Source organism: Puma concolor, chromosome D2 (genome assembly GCF_028749965.1).
Source record: "Puma concolor isolate L17-30 chromosome D2, mPumCon1.1.hap2, whole genome shotgun sequence".
Taxonomy (NCBI): Eukaryota; Metazoa; Chordata; class Mammalia; order Carnivora; family Felidae; genus Puma; species Puma concolor.
In genome coordinates, this window is record NC_141677.1 from 55,843,783 (window position 1) to 55,860,924 (window position 17,142).

At 47.1% G+C, this 17,142-nt stretch overlaps 1 protein-coding gene across 50 annotated transcripts in view; it reads right to left on the reverse strand.

Annotated features, from left to right (window-relative positions):
- The window catches only part of SORBS1 (sorbin and SH3 domain containing 1), a 231,558-nt gene that overhangs the window by 109,037 nt on the left and 105,379 nt on the right, over window positions 1-17,142 (reverse strand). For 44 of the 50 annotated variants that reach the window (XM_086680476.1, XM_086680472.1, XM_086680468.1 and 41 more), the window contains 3 exons: window positions 10,800-10,854; window positions 4,210-4,278; window positions 1,346-1,441 (listed from right to left, as the gene is read on the reverse strand). In XM_086680476.1, the coding sequence (XP_086536602.1) occupies window positions 1,346-1,441; window positions 4,210-4,278; window positions 10,800-10,809 (175 nt within the window). In that variant the 5' untranslated portion in view covers window positions 10,810-10,854. The remainder of the gene's footprint in view (window positions 1-1,345; window positions 1,442-4,209; window positions 4,279-10,799; window positions 10,855-17,142) is intronic. The other 6 variants (XM_086680446.1, XM_086680442.1, XM_086680483.1 and 3 more) reach the window with 1 other exon arrangement.

Consider the following 17,142-nt stretch of genomic DNA (forward strand, 5'->3'; position numbering starts at 1 on the left):
AACAGCAGACGCAGGCCATCTTTCAAAATTCCATTGAGAAGGATTTTAAAACAGACCTCAGAAGATCTGGATGTCCATCCCTAGGAAAATCAGTGATGGGGAGGCCAGAAACTGACGTAGATCAATCACACAGTGCTAGAAAGCACGTGTTTCCTTCTGTGCAGCTAGAGCTGAACTGAATTCCACAGTTCATTTTTTCAAATTGCTCACAGCACAGCCTGGACCTCTGACCTAAAATTGTCAAGACTGCGATTATGTGGTAAGGCCAAAGGTGGGTGATGGGCAGGATGTAGGCTCAGACATCAACCCCACCCCATTCCCGTGCCAGGGCAGGGAGAAGTCTCTTCCCTCCTTCTTTCCAAGTCCAGCAGCCTCTTTCCAACAGCTCAGATGAACGACCACTGCGTGACAGGAGAGAGCAGACAGGAGAGAGCCCCGTCAGCACCTCTTCCCAGTGAGAGTGAAGCACAAAAACACAAAGTATGGCAGAGCAGGCAGCAGCCTTGGGGAGCATGCGACTTGTCCAACCCTGTCAAGAGGATAAGTGACTGATGTCGCAAAACTACTGGGAAAACTGATTCATGGTCTTTTTAAAAAGGATGAGCAGCAAACTGACAAATCCAGCCATCCTAGGTTCCCAGGTCCATAACCAGATCTGCCCAACTCCCGAAAGCCCCACTGGGATAAAGCACCACCTCAGCCTCACTTGTCCCGTTTGGCACAGAAGGAAGCTATGTGCCAGAGCAGAGAGCTGAAGGACACCCTCTCCTTGGAGAGGAGGTGAAGTCGGGGGTTGAGGAGGAAAATCGCCCAGCAAGCCTCACAGGGGTGCATCTAGGTTAGGTATCTAAGGCAGCTGCTTCAAGTTCAGCCCAACTCAGAGGTTCCTTCTGGGGATACATTCATTCTCGGGGAGACTGAAGTTTTAAATAAAATACTGGGAGCTGGAAGCCCCTCTGCAAAGCCACGTGCCTCATGTACCTCCATGTATCACATACCTCATGTACCAAAGACCCAGGGCAGAGTAAATGATTAGCCTCTGGACTGACCCTTCTACTAACGAGAGGAGGGGCAAGGCACCTGTCAGTTCTTCTCCAGACTTGCTGGCTCACAGACACACACACACACCCACACACACACACACACACACACACACAGAAAGGAAACCGGCCAAGGATGTGAGAGGGAATAAGGATTAAGCCTTTGAGTCTTTGTTAGAAGGAAAGAAAGGAAAAACATGCATGATAAGCTAATGAAAGAGAGAAAGAAAGAAAGAAAGAAAGAAAGAAAGAAAGAAAGAAAGAAAGAAAGAAAGAAAGAAAGAAAGAAACCCAAGAAAAGATACCTGGAGGGAGTACCAGGCCTGAAGAGCTTTTCACTGTCTTCACGGGAATTATTTTAACAGCAGAAATAGAGCGTGCACGTAAAGGGTCGGCAGTTGCTGAAAACACAAAAGGGTAAATGGTGTATCCAGAAAGAACATTTGGGAAACACTCAGGCAGTTGAGGAACTGGGCAGGGACAATAGGAGGAAGTCGCCCACACGAAAAGAACAATATGAAGAGCAGTAGATGCGGTAATTTAAAATAACCTGCTTTCCCTCTCCAGGGTTCCATGCCAATATGGCAGAACCCTCCCACCGTCACCCATACGCAGTTGGTCAGTGTTCATCTGTGCCTCGTGCCACAGCAGGAATGTGCCAAGGCTCTGGACAAAGAGATTTCCAGACACACAGATGGCCTGGCACACAGAGGAAGGGAGAGCACCCAGCGTCCAAGGGGCCCCTGGGAGAATAATGCCGGGGTGTCTGTGCTGGGGGCAGGGCCGTGAGGAGGAGAGCTCTGGCTCAGGCCCCAGATGAGCGGAGGAGGGAAGGGAACAAGCCGCTGAGCTGCCTGGTCCTCTCAGACACTACAGCTGCTTCCCCACCATCACAACTTCCGGGGTCCTGTGTCTGCTCTCACAACCATGGTCCTCTGTCCCCAAGCAAATCAGAACCTCCATCTGTTGGGCAGCAGATGGTCTTGCTCAAACCGGCCTTTCCTGGACAAGAGGTTGCCAGGTGTCCAGTGCGTGCTCAAGGCTCTGGGAAGCACCCACGGATGCAGCCCAGGATCCTGACAGCCAGCATGTGGGTAAGAGAACTAGGATGGCTGCCTGGGATGTGGCCAGGGATGTGTCCTTATATCCTGGGTGCTCATACTTCTCCATCTGCAGGCTGCCCTGCACCCCCTGTGTCCCCAAATTCTGGAGTCTCGATGGTGGGCACATCCCCAAACCTTCCTCCTCACGATAAGCCTGTTGGGGGGCCTCCCCTCACCCTCTCGTCCTAATGGCAGCAAATAGAGATGGGAGCTCACGTGTCATGGCACCAATGTCACCCCAATGAGCAGCCCTCCGAGGTCTTATGGCCCCAGATCTACATAATAACTGGGGGTGAGGCTGTTTGGGAAGCAAGATGGTCACTAGTGCATCAGTATCATGCAGGCGAGCCTGCCTGGGGACAGGAGGGATGTAGGCACCTCAACCTTGCAGAGTTCACCTTCCAGTCCATCATGCTGCTGCTTCATAAGGCGGTCACATAGCATACGGCCATCAACAACTAAGTAGATAATAGCAATATTACATGTATTAAGATGCTTTCACAGCAATCCTACTGCCTGCTCCTTATGACCACCTGGGATTTTTGTTACCATTTTCAGAGGAAAAAGCAAGAGGCTTGGAGCTGCTCAGAGTCATCCAGCTTTTAGGGGAAGAGGCTGGAGCTTAGATGTCCTGGCACCTGGTTCAGTGACCTGTTCAGTTCCCCCAGGCCGCCATGATCACCTTCAGGTGACATCTGCTGCCTCCTTTCCAAATGAAGGTTGAGTCTTACCGAGTTGAGAGTGGAATCCACCTGCCACCCTCTCCCACACCCCTGAAGTCTCCTCTACTGATGAATTCACGGGGATGGGGTTGGTGGCCCCACAGGTTTTCTAAGCATCAGGGCCCAACCCCGCCCCATGCTCACTGGATGCTTAAACACACCCGTGGAGCCATGCCACAGGCACTGCCCCTCAACACTCCCAAGCGTAACTTAGTAAGATTGTCCAAGGCCCTGAGAACATGGACCCACACCATGAGAGAGGGGTGGTCGGGGAGGGAAGCAGGGAGGCAAGGAGCACAGAGCAGCAGAGGAGATGACCCCCAAACCAACTGGGCCCCCCCATTCCCCATCTCCTCCTGTGCTCTATGCCTTCCCTTCCCGGCTGCTCCTCCTGACTTTACACTTTGCCTGGTCTCAAGAGGAATATTCGGCTGAACCAGAAGGAAATTATGAAGGCCAAACGTGTCACTTTCTGAAATTATTCTTTGAGAGATGGTGCATTTTGACTTGAATGCTCAATGACAGGACTTTTGCCCCCTCTCATTGATACCACAAAATGTATTGGGATGAGCACAGATGGAATCACTAAAACCCCGAATGTGAAGCAGGAATAAACACTGCATAACATCTAATTCCCTCATTTTCTAGATAAGGGCACTCACATCCATAAAGACGGTGGACCTCCCGAGATGTCTGTCTGTGAGCAGCAGAAGCAAGGTACTTCACCACTCTGCTCACGACACACTGCAGAAGTGACATGGGAGCCTTGCTGCCCGGCTACTTGGGCAGCCACGTTGAGACACTGACCATGAGAGACCACAGGGCAAACGGGACCTCAAAGGTCATCTTACCCATAATTCACTTCACACTTAAATCTTTTGTCTGAAAATGTTTAAAACCTGAAAATCGAAGATGCACAGGAAACTAATGCCACTGAAATAACTTATTTCAGCATTAGAGGGTCTTGCCTCAGGGTCAGGACTGTGAGCGTGTCACTATTTACCGTAGGTGAAGGTAAAATGCTGGGTGAGAGAGACTTCAGGCCGATAAATGCCATTCACACCAGGCGTGACACAGGCCTCAGTTGGTGTACTTGACCTGTTGTTACTCACATCTTATGAGTGGGGGACAGGTTTTAACATGTCACCTCACAGTGGAAAAGAGCGACCTTGGACCCACGAGATGCAAGAACATGCTCAAAGTTGGCGTGAGAAACAGGTCTCCAGTTCACGACCTGATTCGACCAGTGACTGCTCATGGCAGGCCAGTGGCCCAGGCCCAACATACTCTGCTCCATGTAGAACTGCCTTGTGGTACCAGCCGGGCTTCCCCTCAAGACCTTACCTTTGTCCTGCCCATTGCTGCCTGGCGCCAACCCGTTCACCACGGCTTTAGAAACACCAACATCACATTCTGAAAGAGACACAAAGAGCACAGGCTTGGGATTATGTGCCCCCAATATTTATTGAGTCCTGCTGATGTGACATATGCTGGGACAGGCAGGCTTTCTCGGGGCCTGAGGAGGGCCCCCTTGGGCACCACGGGAGAACTCTGAGCATGTGGTATGGCTTGAACCAGGAGAGAACACAAAAGCTGTTTGGGGATGGGAAGATGACAAACTCTCCTGCCTCCCTGCTGTGGCTTTATTTCTGACATTACAAAAAAAAAAAAAAAAAAAAAAAAATCTGCCTGGGGGACCTGAGTGGCTCAGTCATTTAAGAGTCCAACTCTTGGTTTCAGCTCAGGTCATGACCTCATGGTTTGTGAGTTTGAGTCCCATATCGGGTTCTGTGCTGACAGTGCAGAGCCTGCTGGGGATTCTCTCTCCCTCTCTCTCTGCCCCTCCCCCACTTGCTCTGTCTCTCTCAAAAATAAATAAATTTTTAAAAAGTAAAATAAAATAAAATAAAATTAAATTAAATTAAATTAAATTAAATTAAATTTTTAAAAAATCTGCTTAATTCCCTCAAAATGGTATCTCCCGAATGACAAAAGCTTAGCTGCTCACTGGCAAGCTGACTCGAAGACTAGCTCAAACGCATCCCTGGGCATCCAGAGTGAGAGCTGTCAGCAGACAGAGACCTCAGGTTCTTTGACACCTTCCTTCACCCCACACCCACATCTCCGGTCACCAAAGGCATGCTATCCCTCCCCCGCAATGTCTCTGGACACTGCCCCTCCTCACCTGCCCACTATCCCCCATTGAGGCTCTTGGGTTTCTGTCCCGGAGATGACACGGTTCCCCAACCACCGCCTCCCCACACCCCACCTCCATTCTGTCCCTTCTCTATGCCCATTGCCAATCTACGTCTGGAGAGAACCGTCTAGCTCCTGATCTAACCATGGCCCTTTCTGGGTTAAAGAGCCTCAGGGTGCAGGACAGATGAAAGCAAAATGGCTCAATGCAATAGTATCTTCTTAAACCCCTCTACTGTAAGTAGAGGGTATTTCACCTCTGTTTTGAAAATGAAAATATTGGGATTTAGTCTGGGAATTCATTCATTTAAATTATTTCCATGAGGAAAAAAAATGTATTCCAAATTCCCCCAAATGCACAAATGATTGTTAAGAACCTAATTTTTTAGTAAGTTGGATGACGTGTACCTTGGCCTACCTGATTATATTTAAATTAACTGACCTTTCTGATAATTAAAAGCAAGCAAACACACAAGCCACAGTGGCCAGCAGCTACCTCAAGGGACAAGGCCTGGGCAGCTCAGCTTGGATTCTGGGCTCTCCAGCCACTGGTCCCAGCCTTTCCCTGCTGCATTTCCCTCTTCAGCTGCCTGCCACCCCCGTCTCCTCACAACACCCCCCCTCCCCCCGCACCTCCCACCACCAGTATGTCAGATACTTCCAGACCTGCAAGGCCCACGCCAGGAATGCCTCCTCCTCTTTCCTTACCTTGGGGAAATCCCGTGCATCCTTGAGGCTCACCTCAAACGTCACTTCCTCTAGGTCAGCTAAGACGTTTCTGAGTTCTGCCCAGCTGGAGGCACTGAGAGACCCCAGCTACCCACAGGCAGCCTAAGCCCCCACCAAGTCCCCCCTTCCTGAATTGACAGAGGCAGGCCCAAGAAGGCAAGCAGGTGGGCAGACAGAACCTGCCACCCTGAGACCTGTGACCAGCGTGCTTGGAGTGACCCCACCCCTGCCCCCCGACAGCAAAGGAGCCACCAAGCCACAAACAGAATCATAACAGCTATGGCTTTTTATTTATTTTTGAATATATTTTTAAAGTTTATTTATTTATTTTGAGAGAGACAGGGACAGCACGAGTGGGGAATGGGCAGAGAGACAGGGAGAGAGAATCCCAAGCAGGGTCTGTATTGTCAGTGCAGAGCCCGATGTGGGGCCCAAACCCAAGAAACCGTGAGATCATGATCTAAGCCAAAACCAAGAGTCAGACACTTAACCGACTGGGCCACCCAGGTGTTCCTTTAATATTTCTGAGAGAGAGAGAGAGAGAGAGAGAGAGAGAGAGAGAGAGAGAGAGGAAAATGCACATAAGCAAGAGGCAGAGAAGAACGGACACAGAGGGTCCAAAGCGGGCTCTGCACTGACAGCAGAGAGCCTGATGTGGGGCTCAAACTCATGAACTGCGAGATCGTGACCTGAGCCGAAGTCAGACGTTTAACCAACTGAGCCACCCAGGCGCCCCAGCTATGGCTTTTTAAATATCTATTTGCTTGGATCTGAGGTTCCACACTAAGCATTCCATAATTAGCATCTCATTTTTATACTTCAGACCCAGTCCCTTGGAGCTAGGAGTTAGGGACTCCTATCTTATAGGTAAGAAATTTGAAGTCCACAGAGGATGCCAGGCCCACCCAAGATCACTAAGCTGCGGTTTGAATTCAGGTCTGCTCCATCCCACAGGGCATCTTCTTGACCCCAGCAGGGATAAACATTTTTGATTTTTTAAAATAAAAAATGTCTCCTACATATTCTATAAATACAAACTAAATATATTCTATATGAAATAGCTTATATGCTATTTCCCCAAATGCTGGGCCTGAAGCCCTGTCCCAAATCCCAGTAGCTCATCTGGCTGAGACTGGGTCACCTACCTAGGCTCTCAACAATCAGCCTCACTGACAGGCCAGCCTGGATGCTCCTGGATCCAGACCCAAGCAGGGCCACCACCCCTCCCCGCCGGCAGCCTAGACCTCCTGACTCTGGCCCGTAGGTTCTGTCCTGCTCACTGCCCTGTCCACCTACAGATGAAGGCTAATTCTCCCAGATGCCATTATCTCCCTCGCACCTACATTTCAGGGATGGGTGGAAGGAGGGCATTGGCAAGAAGGCCAGAAACCGAAGCTGCATTACCCGACTTGTTCTTTCTGTAACTCTCCCTTCCCCGTGCACCTGCCCCAGTTCGTCTTCACTGTCTCCTTTCTGGGGCCGTAGGCCTTGCTTCAGGCCTCCCTACGCTAGCACTGGGGCAGCCTCTGAGCGGCCACCAGGTCCAGCCCCACGTATTTCCTTTCCTTTCTTTCTTTTCATTAAATATAGCTAGACTTGAAGAAAATATGCAAAATAGTTCCATCGCCTCAGATTCAGACCTCTGCGACATCGTGTGTTGGTGTCCACAGCCTGGGTTTGCCTAAACTTCACACTAGACACTAGCTGGTTATCACAGGTAAATCATGAATCTCTCAGGGTCTCAATTTCCCCGTCTACAGAATGGGACTGGTACCTCATGCTATGTTTGTGGGATTGCCAGGAGGATGCAAGGAGATAACACGAGCAAAGCACTTCCCTCAGTGACTGGCAGCCTCCTCCAAACTCGGAATAAAAAGAATGCATTACTGAATGGATAAAGAAGATATGGCATATATATACAATGGAGTATTACTCGGCAATCAAAAAGAATGATATCTTGCCATTTGCAACTACATGGATGGAACTGGAGGGTATTTTGCTAAGTGAAATTAGAGAAAGACAAATATCATACGACTTCACTCATATGAGGACTTTAAGAGACAAAACAGATGAACAAAAGGGAAGGGAAGCAAAAATCATATAAAAACAGGGAGGGAGACAAAACAGAAGAGACTCATAAATATGGAGAACAAACGGAGGGTTCTCCAGAGAGAACAACCCCTGGAGGGGTTGTGGGAGGCAGGATGGGCTAAATGGGTAAGGGGCACTAAGGAATCTACTCCCGAAATCGTTGGTGCACTATATGCTAACTTGGATGTAAACTAAATAAATAAAAATATTTTTTTAAAAAAGTGCCATCATTTTCATGCTTCTCTTTCCACCAAATGTTAAAACTAATGTTTTCTACACAGCTGCTTTCTTCCTAACGATCTATTTCTTTTTAATGTTTATTTATTTTTGAGAGAGAGAGAGAGAGAGTGTGAGCAGGGGAGGGTCAGAGAGAGGGAGATACGGACTCTGAAGAGGGCTCCAGGCTCTGAGCTGTCAGCACAGAGCTAGATGCGGGGCTCGAACTTACGAACAGTGAGATCATGACCAGAGCCGAAGCCCGACGCTTAACCGACTGAGCCACCCAGGTGCCCTTAATGATCACTTTCAATAGTGGCATAATATTCCATCAAACAAATGCACATCAGGAACCTGCTCACTCCCCACCTTCATGTGGGTGATGTTTTTGTTTCCTCTGAATTAAGATGGAAATTCCCAAGAGTGAGATTATGAGGCCAAAAGGTCCAGATTTTTTGGACTCTTTCTATGAAATGCCTTCTCGCACCACGCCTGACAGCGAACCTGGGAGAAGTCCCGCAGGCCCATCCTCACCCTCACTTTCCTGCTGGGCCCCTCCCTTCTTCCTCCTTCTACCATTAAGCGTGCCAGGAGCGGCAATGCCAGCTTAGGCGAACTCTGGTAGAGCCAGAAATTTTAGGGCAAAAGTTAAAAAAAAAAAAGAAAGAAAGAAAAGTAAAAAATACATAAAAAATAAAAGCCCTGGCCTGTTTTAAATGACAGCAAAACCAAAAAGCCAAGCAAACAAAAAGAAAAAAAATGAGTTACAAAGCAGGAGCTCCTGGAGGTACCCAAGTCCACGTGGAGAGAAAAAGAAAGTGTGTGGCATCTGCATGTGCAGCAAAAGCGCTCAGGGAATCAGAGACAAGTCGAGTTCCCCTCCTCTCAAGGAGGACATGTGAGCTGAACTGACAACGGAGGACCCAACCCTGCTGATGCTGCGGGCACAGTACTTGAGAAGCACTGCCTCACTTCATCCTCACAAAGTCCGGGCGGGCCGGTGCTTTCATGATGTCCATTTCACAGAGGAGAATGCTGACATGGCCCCCACAGGCCAGAGGCCATACAGTTGGTGTGAGAGGAAGCCAAGTTGAGGCCCTGCACTGTTCCACCTGGAGCCATCCTCTGTCCTAAGCACATGCTGTCCTGCACAATTTAGGATTTGGCTAACAGGGCACTGTGTGTCAATAAATGGAAAGACTTTTTATTTTTTTTTTCTTCATGTTTATTTATTTTAGAGAGAGAGAGAGACAGAGTGCGGGGAGTGGGGGGTGGCGGGGAGAGGGAGACACAGAACCTGAAGCAGGCTCCAGGTTCTGAGCTGTCAGCACAGAGCCCGGCACAGGGCTCGAACCCACTAACTATGAGATCATGAACTGAGCCAAAGTTGGGACACTCAACTGACTGAGCTACCCAGCCTCCCGAGAAAGGCTTGTTTTTAATGGGCAGAGATTAGATTAACACTCCAGAGAGAATGCAGAATTAGGAGACCTTTTTTCTTTTAAAGATTTATTTATTTTGAGAGAGAGAGCACATGCGCACAGGCGAGCGGGGGAGGGGCAGAGAGAGAAAATCCCAAACCAGCTCTGTGCTGTCAGCACAGAGACTGATGCGGGGCTCGAACTCATGAACCGTGAGATCATGACCTGAGCAGAAATCAAGAGTTGGACGCTTAACCGACTGAGCCACCCAGGCACCCCCAGGAGACCTTTTTGAATGAGCTACGACTTGGTCATCTGCCCAACTCCCCCTCAGCCTACAGGTCTCAGGAGGCTGTAGGGCATGCTCAGAAGCCAAGGTGGGCCTTAGTCTCCAGATGGAAACTTCTCTGCCCTGAATTCTGGGCTGGAAAGCTGACAGTACTTGGCTACACAACGAGTGGGGACCTGTTCCCTTCTCTGTCTTCCCTTGCCCGTGCTTTCTATCCCCGCTTTAAACTAAAAATACTCAAAACTCGGGCTGGCGCCTGGGTGGCTCAGTAGGTTAAGTGTCCAACTCTTGATTTCAGATCAGGTGATGATCTCATAGTCATGAGATGGAGCCCTGTGTCCGATGCTGGGCGTGGAGCCTGCTTAAGATTCTCATTCTTTCTCTCTCTCTCCCCACCTCCACCCCTCCCCTATGCCCCCATGTGCACTCTCCCTCTCTCATAAATAAATAATAAAAATACTAAAAACTGTTCATTTCCTTAGGTCTTGATTGTTACTACCAAAGGCATAGCAAAAACGTAAGCAAACTGCTGTTCCAGCCTCGATGAAGAAAACGTTAGAACAGCTCACTCCTTGGAGCAGTTATGGTCAATCTGTTTACTTTTGCTGTAGTCACTGGGATTAAATAATGCCACTGTGTATACATATGTCAACATTTATCAAGTTGTACACTCGAAATATCTGCAGTTCATTTTATGCCAATTGTATCTCAATAAAGTTGTTTTAAAAATTAGAAATATATAAAAATTAGGACATAGCGCATGTGAAATGTAGATCATAGTTCTTAAGACATAACAGGTGCTCATTAAATCATTAATAATGAAGGTGATGGTAGCAATGACGACTTACGACAAAGCTTTGACGCTTACCCAGGTCTCAAAAAATAAAAAATGAAATGCATTTGGGGCCTTAAAAGTAGGTGGGAAATCTGGGTAAACCACCCAGTTTTGTAGATTTGTTCAGAAGAGAAAGACAGGATTTAAAGTGACTTACCAGAGCTCATGGTGGTAACAGGACAAGTCTTCTGCAACTGGGGCTCTGAACTGCTCTGCAGAAAAACAAACACCAACACAACAGAATTGAGGAATGGTGGGTTCACAAGAAGTCCCAATGGTTTACATTAAGAATGCAAACACCATACATAATCCTTGATAAAACAGAGCGGAACGAGGAGTCTCCTGGCCATGCCCTTAGTTCTTGGTTGGCTACGTGGGAACATGATGTTGGGCACGTCACTCAACCTCCTTGGCCTCCATTTTGTCACCCGTACTTTGTTAAGATACTATCCAAGACCTCTTCCAGTTCTAAGATTCTATTAAAAACCCCAAGTTCCATGAATGCACATGGATCAAGGAGAGGGTGAAGGAAAGAACCAAATTTTGTGAGAAAGTGGTAAAATCACAACAAAAACTGATTATCAAAGAATAATAAGTATATATACGTATATATACGTATATATAATGAGTTATATATACGTAGCTTATTATGAGCAAGGAAATGTTCTTGATGCATCAAATATATTCATTTGATCTTCCCAATGACCCTACAAGGTAAGCACTGACACTGTATTAGTTTGCACAGATGAGGAGACCGGGGTACAGAGAGGGGCACAGATTGGTAGTGGAACCTAAACAGACTGACCTGAAGGTTGTGCACTCTGGGCCCCAAGGTGGGAATGCATTCTACTTACTCACTCACTATGGTCTCCTCCCAAGTCTTCAGTAACCACTGATCTGCTTTCTATCACTATAGTTTAACCCTTTTTTCTAGAACATTTTACACATGGCATCACAGTGTATGTAATCTTTTGCAGCTGGCTTCTCTCACTTAGCATACCACAATTTGGGAATTAGTCACGTATGTGGGGGTCTATTTCTGGACTTTCTTCTGTTCCACTGATCTGACTTTAACCCACAACTAATTATCTGACTGCCCTAGCTTTAGCCTAAGTCTTGAAATCAGGTAGTGTCAGTCTTCCAACTTCATTTTTTCTCAAAATCATTTTTGGCCCTTCTAGATCCTTCACATTTTCACACAGTTTAGAATCTTACCGATTTCTACCAAAAACAAAACAAAATAGAAACGGTGCTGGCCTTTTGATTGGGATCATGTTGAATCCATACAGCTGAAGGAAAATTAACATTTTAACAAAACTGGATTTTTCAATTCATGAGAATAGACTCTCCGTCCCTTTGTGCAGGTCTTTCATCTCTCAACAACATTCTATACTTTTCAAAGCACACATTTTGAATAAAAAGGTCTAGCTGAACATATTGGAAAGAAATCTGAAAAGCGAGCCTTCAGGATATACGGAACCTTGCTATTTAAAGTGTGGTCCACAGACCAGCAGTTCTGGCATCAGCTGGGAGCTTATTAAAAATGCAGAAACTCAGGCTTGACCCTACACCAACTGAATCAGAATCTGCATTTTAACAAGATCCCCAGCTGGTCTCTTTGCACTTTAAAATGTGAGAAGCAATGAGGGAGAGGACATCAACTCTCTAGTTCATGACTCCTGTAATAAGAAGGCCACCGTATGGTCTGAGGGTCTGCACAAGGAGACCTGTGTTAGTTTCCTTTGTAACACACGGACCGCTGCCTTGGGCCGCTGCCTTGCTTACTGTCCTCGGAGCTGAGTAGGATGCTAGGGGCAAAAAGGAAATCATTCTAAGTCCTCTGCGGCCTGAATCAGCAGTAGCTTGTCTCTGACACTGTCAAATACAGCTTGTCTATGACACTGTCAAATACACCTGAGACTATCTGTGACCTTCAACAGCCGCCCCTCCCCCCCACCTGTGGAAACATTTGCTCTTTCAGTTAAGGAACACAACCTTCTGTGTTCTGTACACCCCAGTGGTGCCCAAGCCCGGTTTTAGGATACCCCAGTTTGCCTCCCAAGACCAAAAAGGCTGTCATCATGGCACCCATTTTTATTTATAAAATAACTTTAATAATTTCATTAAGGTTTTGTTCAACTTTTAAAGTGATTGAAGACATGTTTTTGATTCAGCCATGAAGCTACCTTAATCAAATGTATTTTCTTTCTTTATAGTCCTTCCTAACCTTTATCTTCAACAAGTAGCATTTTTGTAGTTGTAAACTTAATGTCTGGCAGCTTTGTGTTTTAATTTTTAAACTAAAGATTTCCTGAACATTTCTCTTGATTTTTACACAGTTATCATATCCATTATTTAATGGCTATATCATATTTTTTTGTAATCACCGTCCATAATTCACGCACCGACTCCCTCTGTATAGTTTAGTTTAATTCATCTTAATTTAAAAATAAGTACATGGCACAACAGCATTCTCGGGCTGGGAAAGAGATGAATGGAGATGTCTTCTGAATCAAGCAAAAAAGATGCCACAACTCACACATGATGAAAATCACTGTCATACGCAGGTAGCCCTTTGCACACTTAATACTTTTCAATACAGATACTAGTAATTTCTTTTTTTTTTTAATTTTTTTTTCAACGTTTATTTATTTTTGGGACAGAGAGAGACAGAGCATGAACGGGGGAGGGGCAGAGAGAGAGGGAGACACAGATTCGGAAACAGGCTCCAGGCTCTGAGCCATCAGCCCAGAGCCTGACGCTGGGCTCGAACTCACAGACCGCGAGATCGTGACCTGGCTGAAGTCGGACGCTTAACCGACTGCGCCACCCAGGCGCCCCTAGTAATTTCTAAGTGTCAGCCCCACACTTGCTTACAAACTGATCTAAAGTACATACGGTCAGGAAAAATATCCCAAATACCATCATTTTGCCACAAGTGCCCAGCAACCACAGAAGATACCACTTTAGCACTCTCTGGGAGCTGTGCCCCAACCCCATGCAAGGGGTTAACCATTTAGTGGTTGGACTGTAAGATGGAAGGAGAATGGGCCCAGAGTGGCAGGACACTATTTGAACATTTTAAGAACTAGAATGACAGTAATAGGTGACAACGACCATGCACAGGTGAGCAGCGGCTCCGGACACAGACTTTTTGGGTAGGAGATTCTGTTGCCGGCTCTCATTTGGTGACTGAATCTGCAGCAGGTGACACATGGAGGGGGTAACTTAAAGTAAAATAAAATCTGCAGCAAGGGTGGCAGTGGCAGCTGTGCCAAGGAGGGCACCCAGCATCCAGTCCTCATCAGTGGCGACAGCGACTGTAGCGACATCCCATCCAGACCGTGTGAGGGCCTGATTTCAGCTCTCATTCCATCCGACTCAGCCTCCTTGAATTCCTGCCCCTGTTCTGGGCGCAGTTCTCCAGCCTCCACAAATCTGAACGGACCCAAGATCTTACCAACAAACCCCCTCTTCAGCTGGAGTTAGCCAGAGGCAGTTTCTGGTCATCTGCAACCCGAGAATCTTGACCGGAACAAGAAGGTGGGGGGGGGGGGGGTCCCAAGGTTTCATTCTGAGAGGAGGATCTTCATTCCTCTCCCCTGAAGTAAGGCCAACTGGATCTGAATCCCATGTGGCTCAGTAAAGGGTTTTGTCTCTACAACTTGAACAGCTCTGAGTCAGGGTGGTGAGGATGTGACCAGGAAGGTGCACAAACGGAGTCTGAAAGTCATAGTCTTGAAAGTCATAGTCTAGTCCCTGCAGTTTATTTAGAAATAATGCAAGCTATTAAAATCATATGTAGAATGTGAGAATTTATTTTACATAAAACCCCCTGACACTTAATACTTACTTAAAAACTAAGCTGTAAAGAGTTTGATGTGGTTGAGAACATGATGGCATGTCTTTGGAATTTCTCTCACAAGCCCCTCCAAAAGAAGCAGGCACCTTTGGGTAAAAGCCAAAAAGATGAATAGTGCCACCTAGTGACAAAACCATACAGCTGCCGGAGGACAGCGATCCCACTGTGAGTTGCAGGAACCTACACAGTGTCACAGCTTGGGTGGGCCAGCGAAGGTCAAGTGGCCATTCCATGCCTTGGGCAGTCAGGTCCTACAGTACTTGGTTAAAGGGCCACAGCATCAACACAGACATTCCAACAGAAGAACAAGATGTGAAGTAGCCAGACTTGTTAAGAATACAACTGGATAATTAATGGTTCCGCATGGTCCCTCCCTAATTCCATGACCCTGTAATTCTGACATAAGTCTTGATGACACAGAGTGAATAATTACTAAAAAGCAAAAATTATACTCATGCTTCCAGCTCCAATAGGATCCAATAACTAAATATGGCTTGTTTATTGGAGAAGGAAAGAAGGTCCTTCCTTATATGGATGGTTCGGGGATATATAACAAGGGAAGAATTGAGTTTGTAAAAATGAACTCGAGGTCCAGCAAAGATTCTGGGAAAAGAATGAGTTTCGGGTTGACCTCTCACATAGGGTGCTCCAGCTTCTCCTGTGCCCACGGTGTTTGGCTTCTATTGTTTCTCTCCACGTATGTACATAAGGACATGTGTACACACACACACACACACACACTTTTAAGTTTCCAAAGGAGAGACACTGTCATCCTCATGGTGTTCAGTCATGAACTTTGTCCCTGTCTCTAGTCAGCCTTTAGAACCTAATTTTGGAGTCTTCACTTCAAGATAACCAGGATCCTCCTTAAATCCACAGTAGCTGCCTAAAAGCAAGCTAGCTCCCCATTCCAACCAAACCATACTCTGGCTTTGAACCCCATCCGGGACTTGATTTGATATATTTGCAGCTACTTCCTTCCAATGGCTTGAAAAGAACAGTGATAGCTCACAAAGCCCCAGAATAAATGCTTGGCCTTATTGCTTTTTATACTTGGCTGACCCACCAGCAAAGCCAAATTTCTCCAATTTTTTGACAGTTCATCCTCTTCTTAATCTCTATTAATGGTCATGTCTGTTCAAATGCACACTCTACATTGCTGGAGAGGGTGCAGAAGGTTCTTCAGAAAGCCAGAAAGGATAAACATTGAGTCGCTGACACTTCCTTTCAAGGGGAGAAAGATAGGATAAACTCGACCCTGACATTAACTTCAGTCTGGAATCCCATGACACAGCTGGGGGCTCAAAACACAACAAACACACAGTTTTTGTGAAAAGAGCCATGCTTCTGGAGAGGGAACTATAGGAAAACACATCAGAAAGGCCATCCCCCACATCCTCTCATTTCCTCCTGGAGTCTCTCCAACTGGTTTCCGCTCTAACCAATTATCTGAAATGGCCTTCAGAAAGGTTTCCAGTGCACACACGGCCAAGCCCAACACTGGCTTCTGCACTGGTCGGGGCCTCGCTGACCTTTCCACTGAATTTAAAACACTTAACTCCTTCTTCCTCCCATAAAACTTCCAGGTCCTGATTTCTAAGTGTCACCGTGGATTGGTTTACGTCAGCCCATGAGGATCTTCTTTCTAGAACAGGGCCTCCATAGTTCTTCCAGGAGTTTAAAGACCTAGCAGACCCTGCACTGGGTCCTCATCCCTCTCCTTCTTCATGCTCTTTTCCTTGAGGATTTCATCTGGAATGGGAGAGCTGGAAGGATCCATGCCAGGTTACGTAGCCCATTTCCCTGGTTTCTTGCCTGTTTTGGAAGGACGCTCATGCCACAGTGCACGTAACCCACCCACCGGTGCCCCACCTTTCACTCCAACCATGGTGGCTGTGCTTTTACTGATTTCATTCATTTATAATTTCCTGAGTTTTCCTGGGATGGTTGGGTTCTGTGGCTACAAAACAAAGGTTCCTAAACCAGAAATCTAATCCATATCCTTACTGGGGTGCAAAAACGGATTCAGATAAAGTTTCTCTTGGTCTTTTTACCCCTACTACTAAGTCCCCTATCCCTCTTCTTCCTCCTCAGGCCATCTTCAGCCTTTGGCCCCTTGGCAACAGATACAGAATTCCAGATGAGAATCAGCCCTCCACAGTCGATGCACAGACTGGAAGTGCCATTTCCCTCATTAGAACCTTTCAATAGCACTCCATTACTCACTGAACACCGAGTCCTGATAACCAGCTGCAAGAGCCGGCTGAGTCCTTCACTCATCTTGCCCCACTTTGCCTTCCCATCTGTGTCTGCTCTTCCAATCAGGCCTCATTCATGGAAACTGCTAGACAGTGAGCACCTTCTGGTAAGGCAGGGTCTCCCTCTTCTCTGTACCCCAACATCTGGTACGGTGCCTGGCAAGCACCCAGTTAACGGTGGAGTGAATCATTGTCCCTCACACACTGTTTTCTCCTCTTTTCCTTGTCACTCCCTTCCCACCCCACACCTGACAAGCTGCCTGATCAATTCTTCCTTCTTCGTGAGTCATAACCTCAGCCACCTCTGTGCTTCCATCCTCATACTCACCACTGTGTTGTTCCACCTCCTTATTCCTTGACCATTACAATGGCCTGATCAG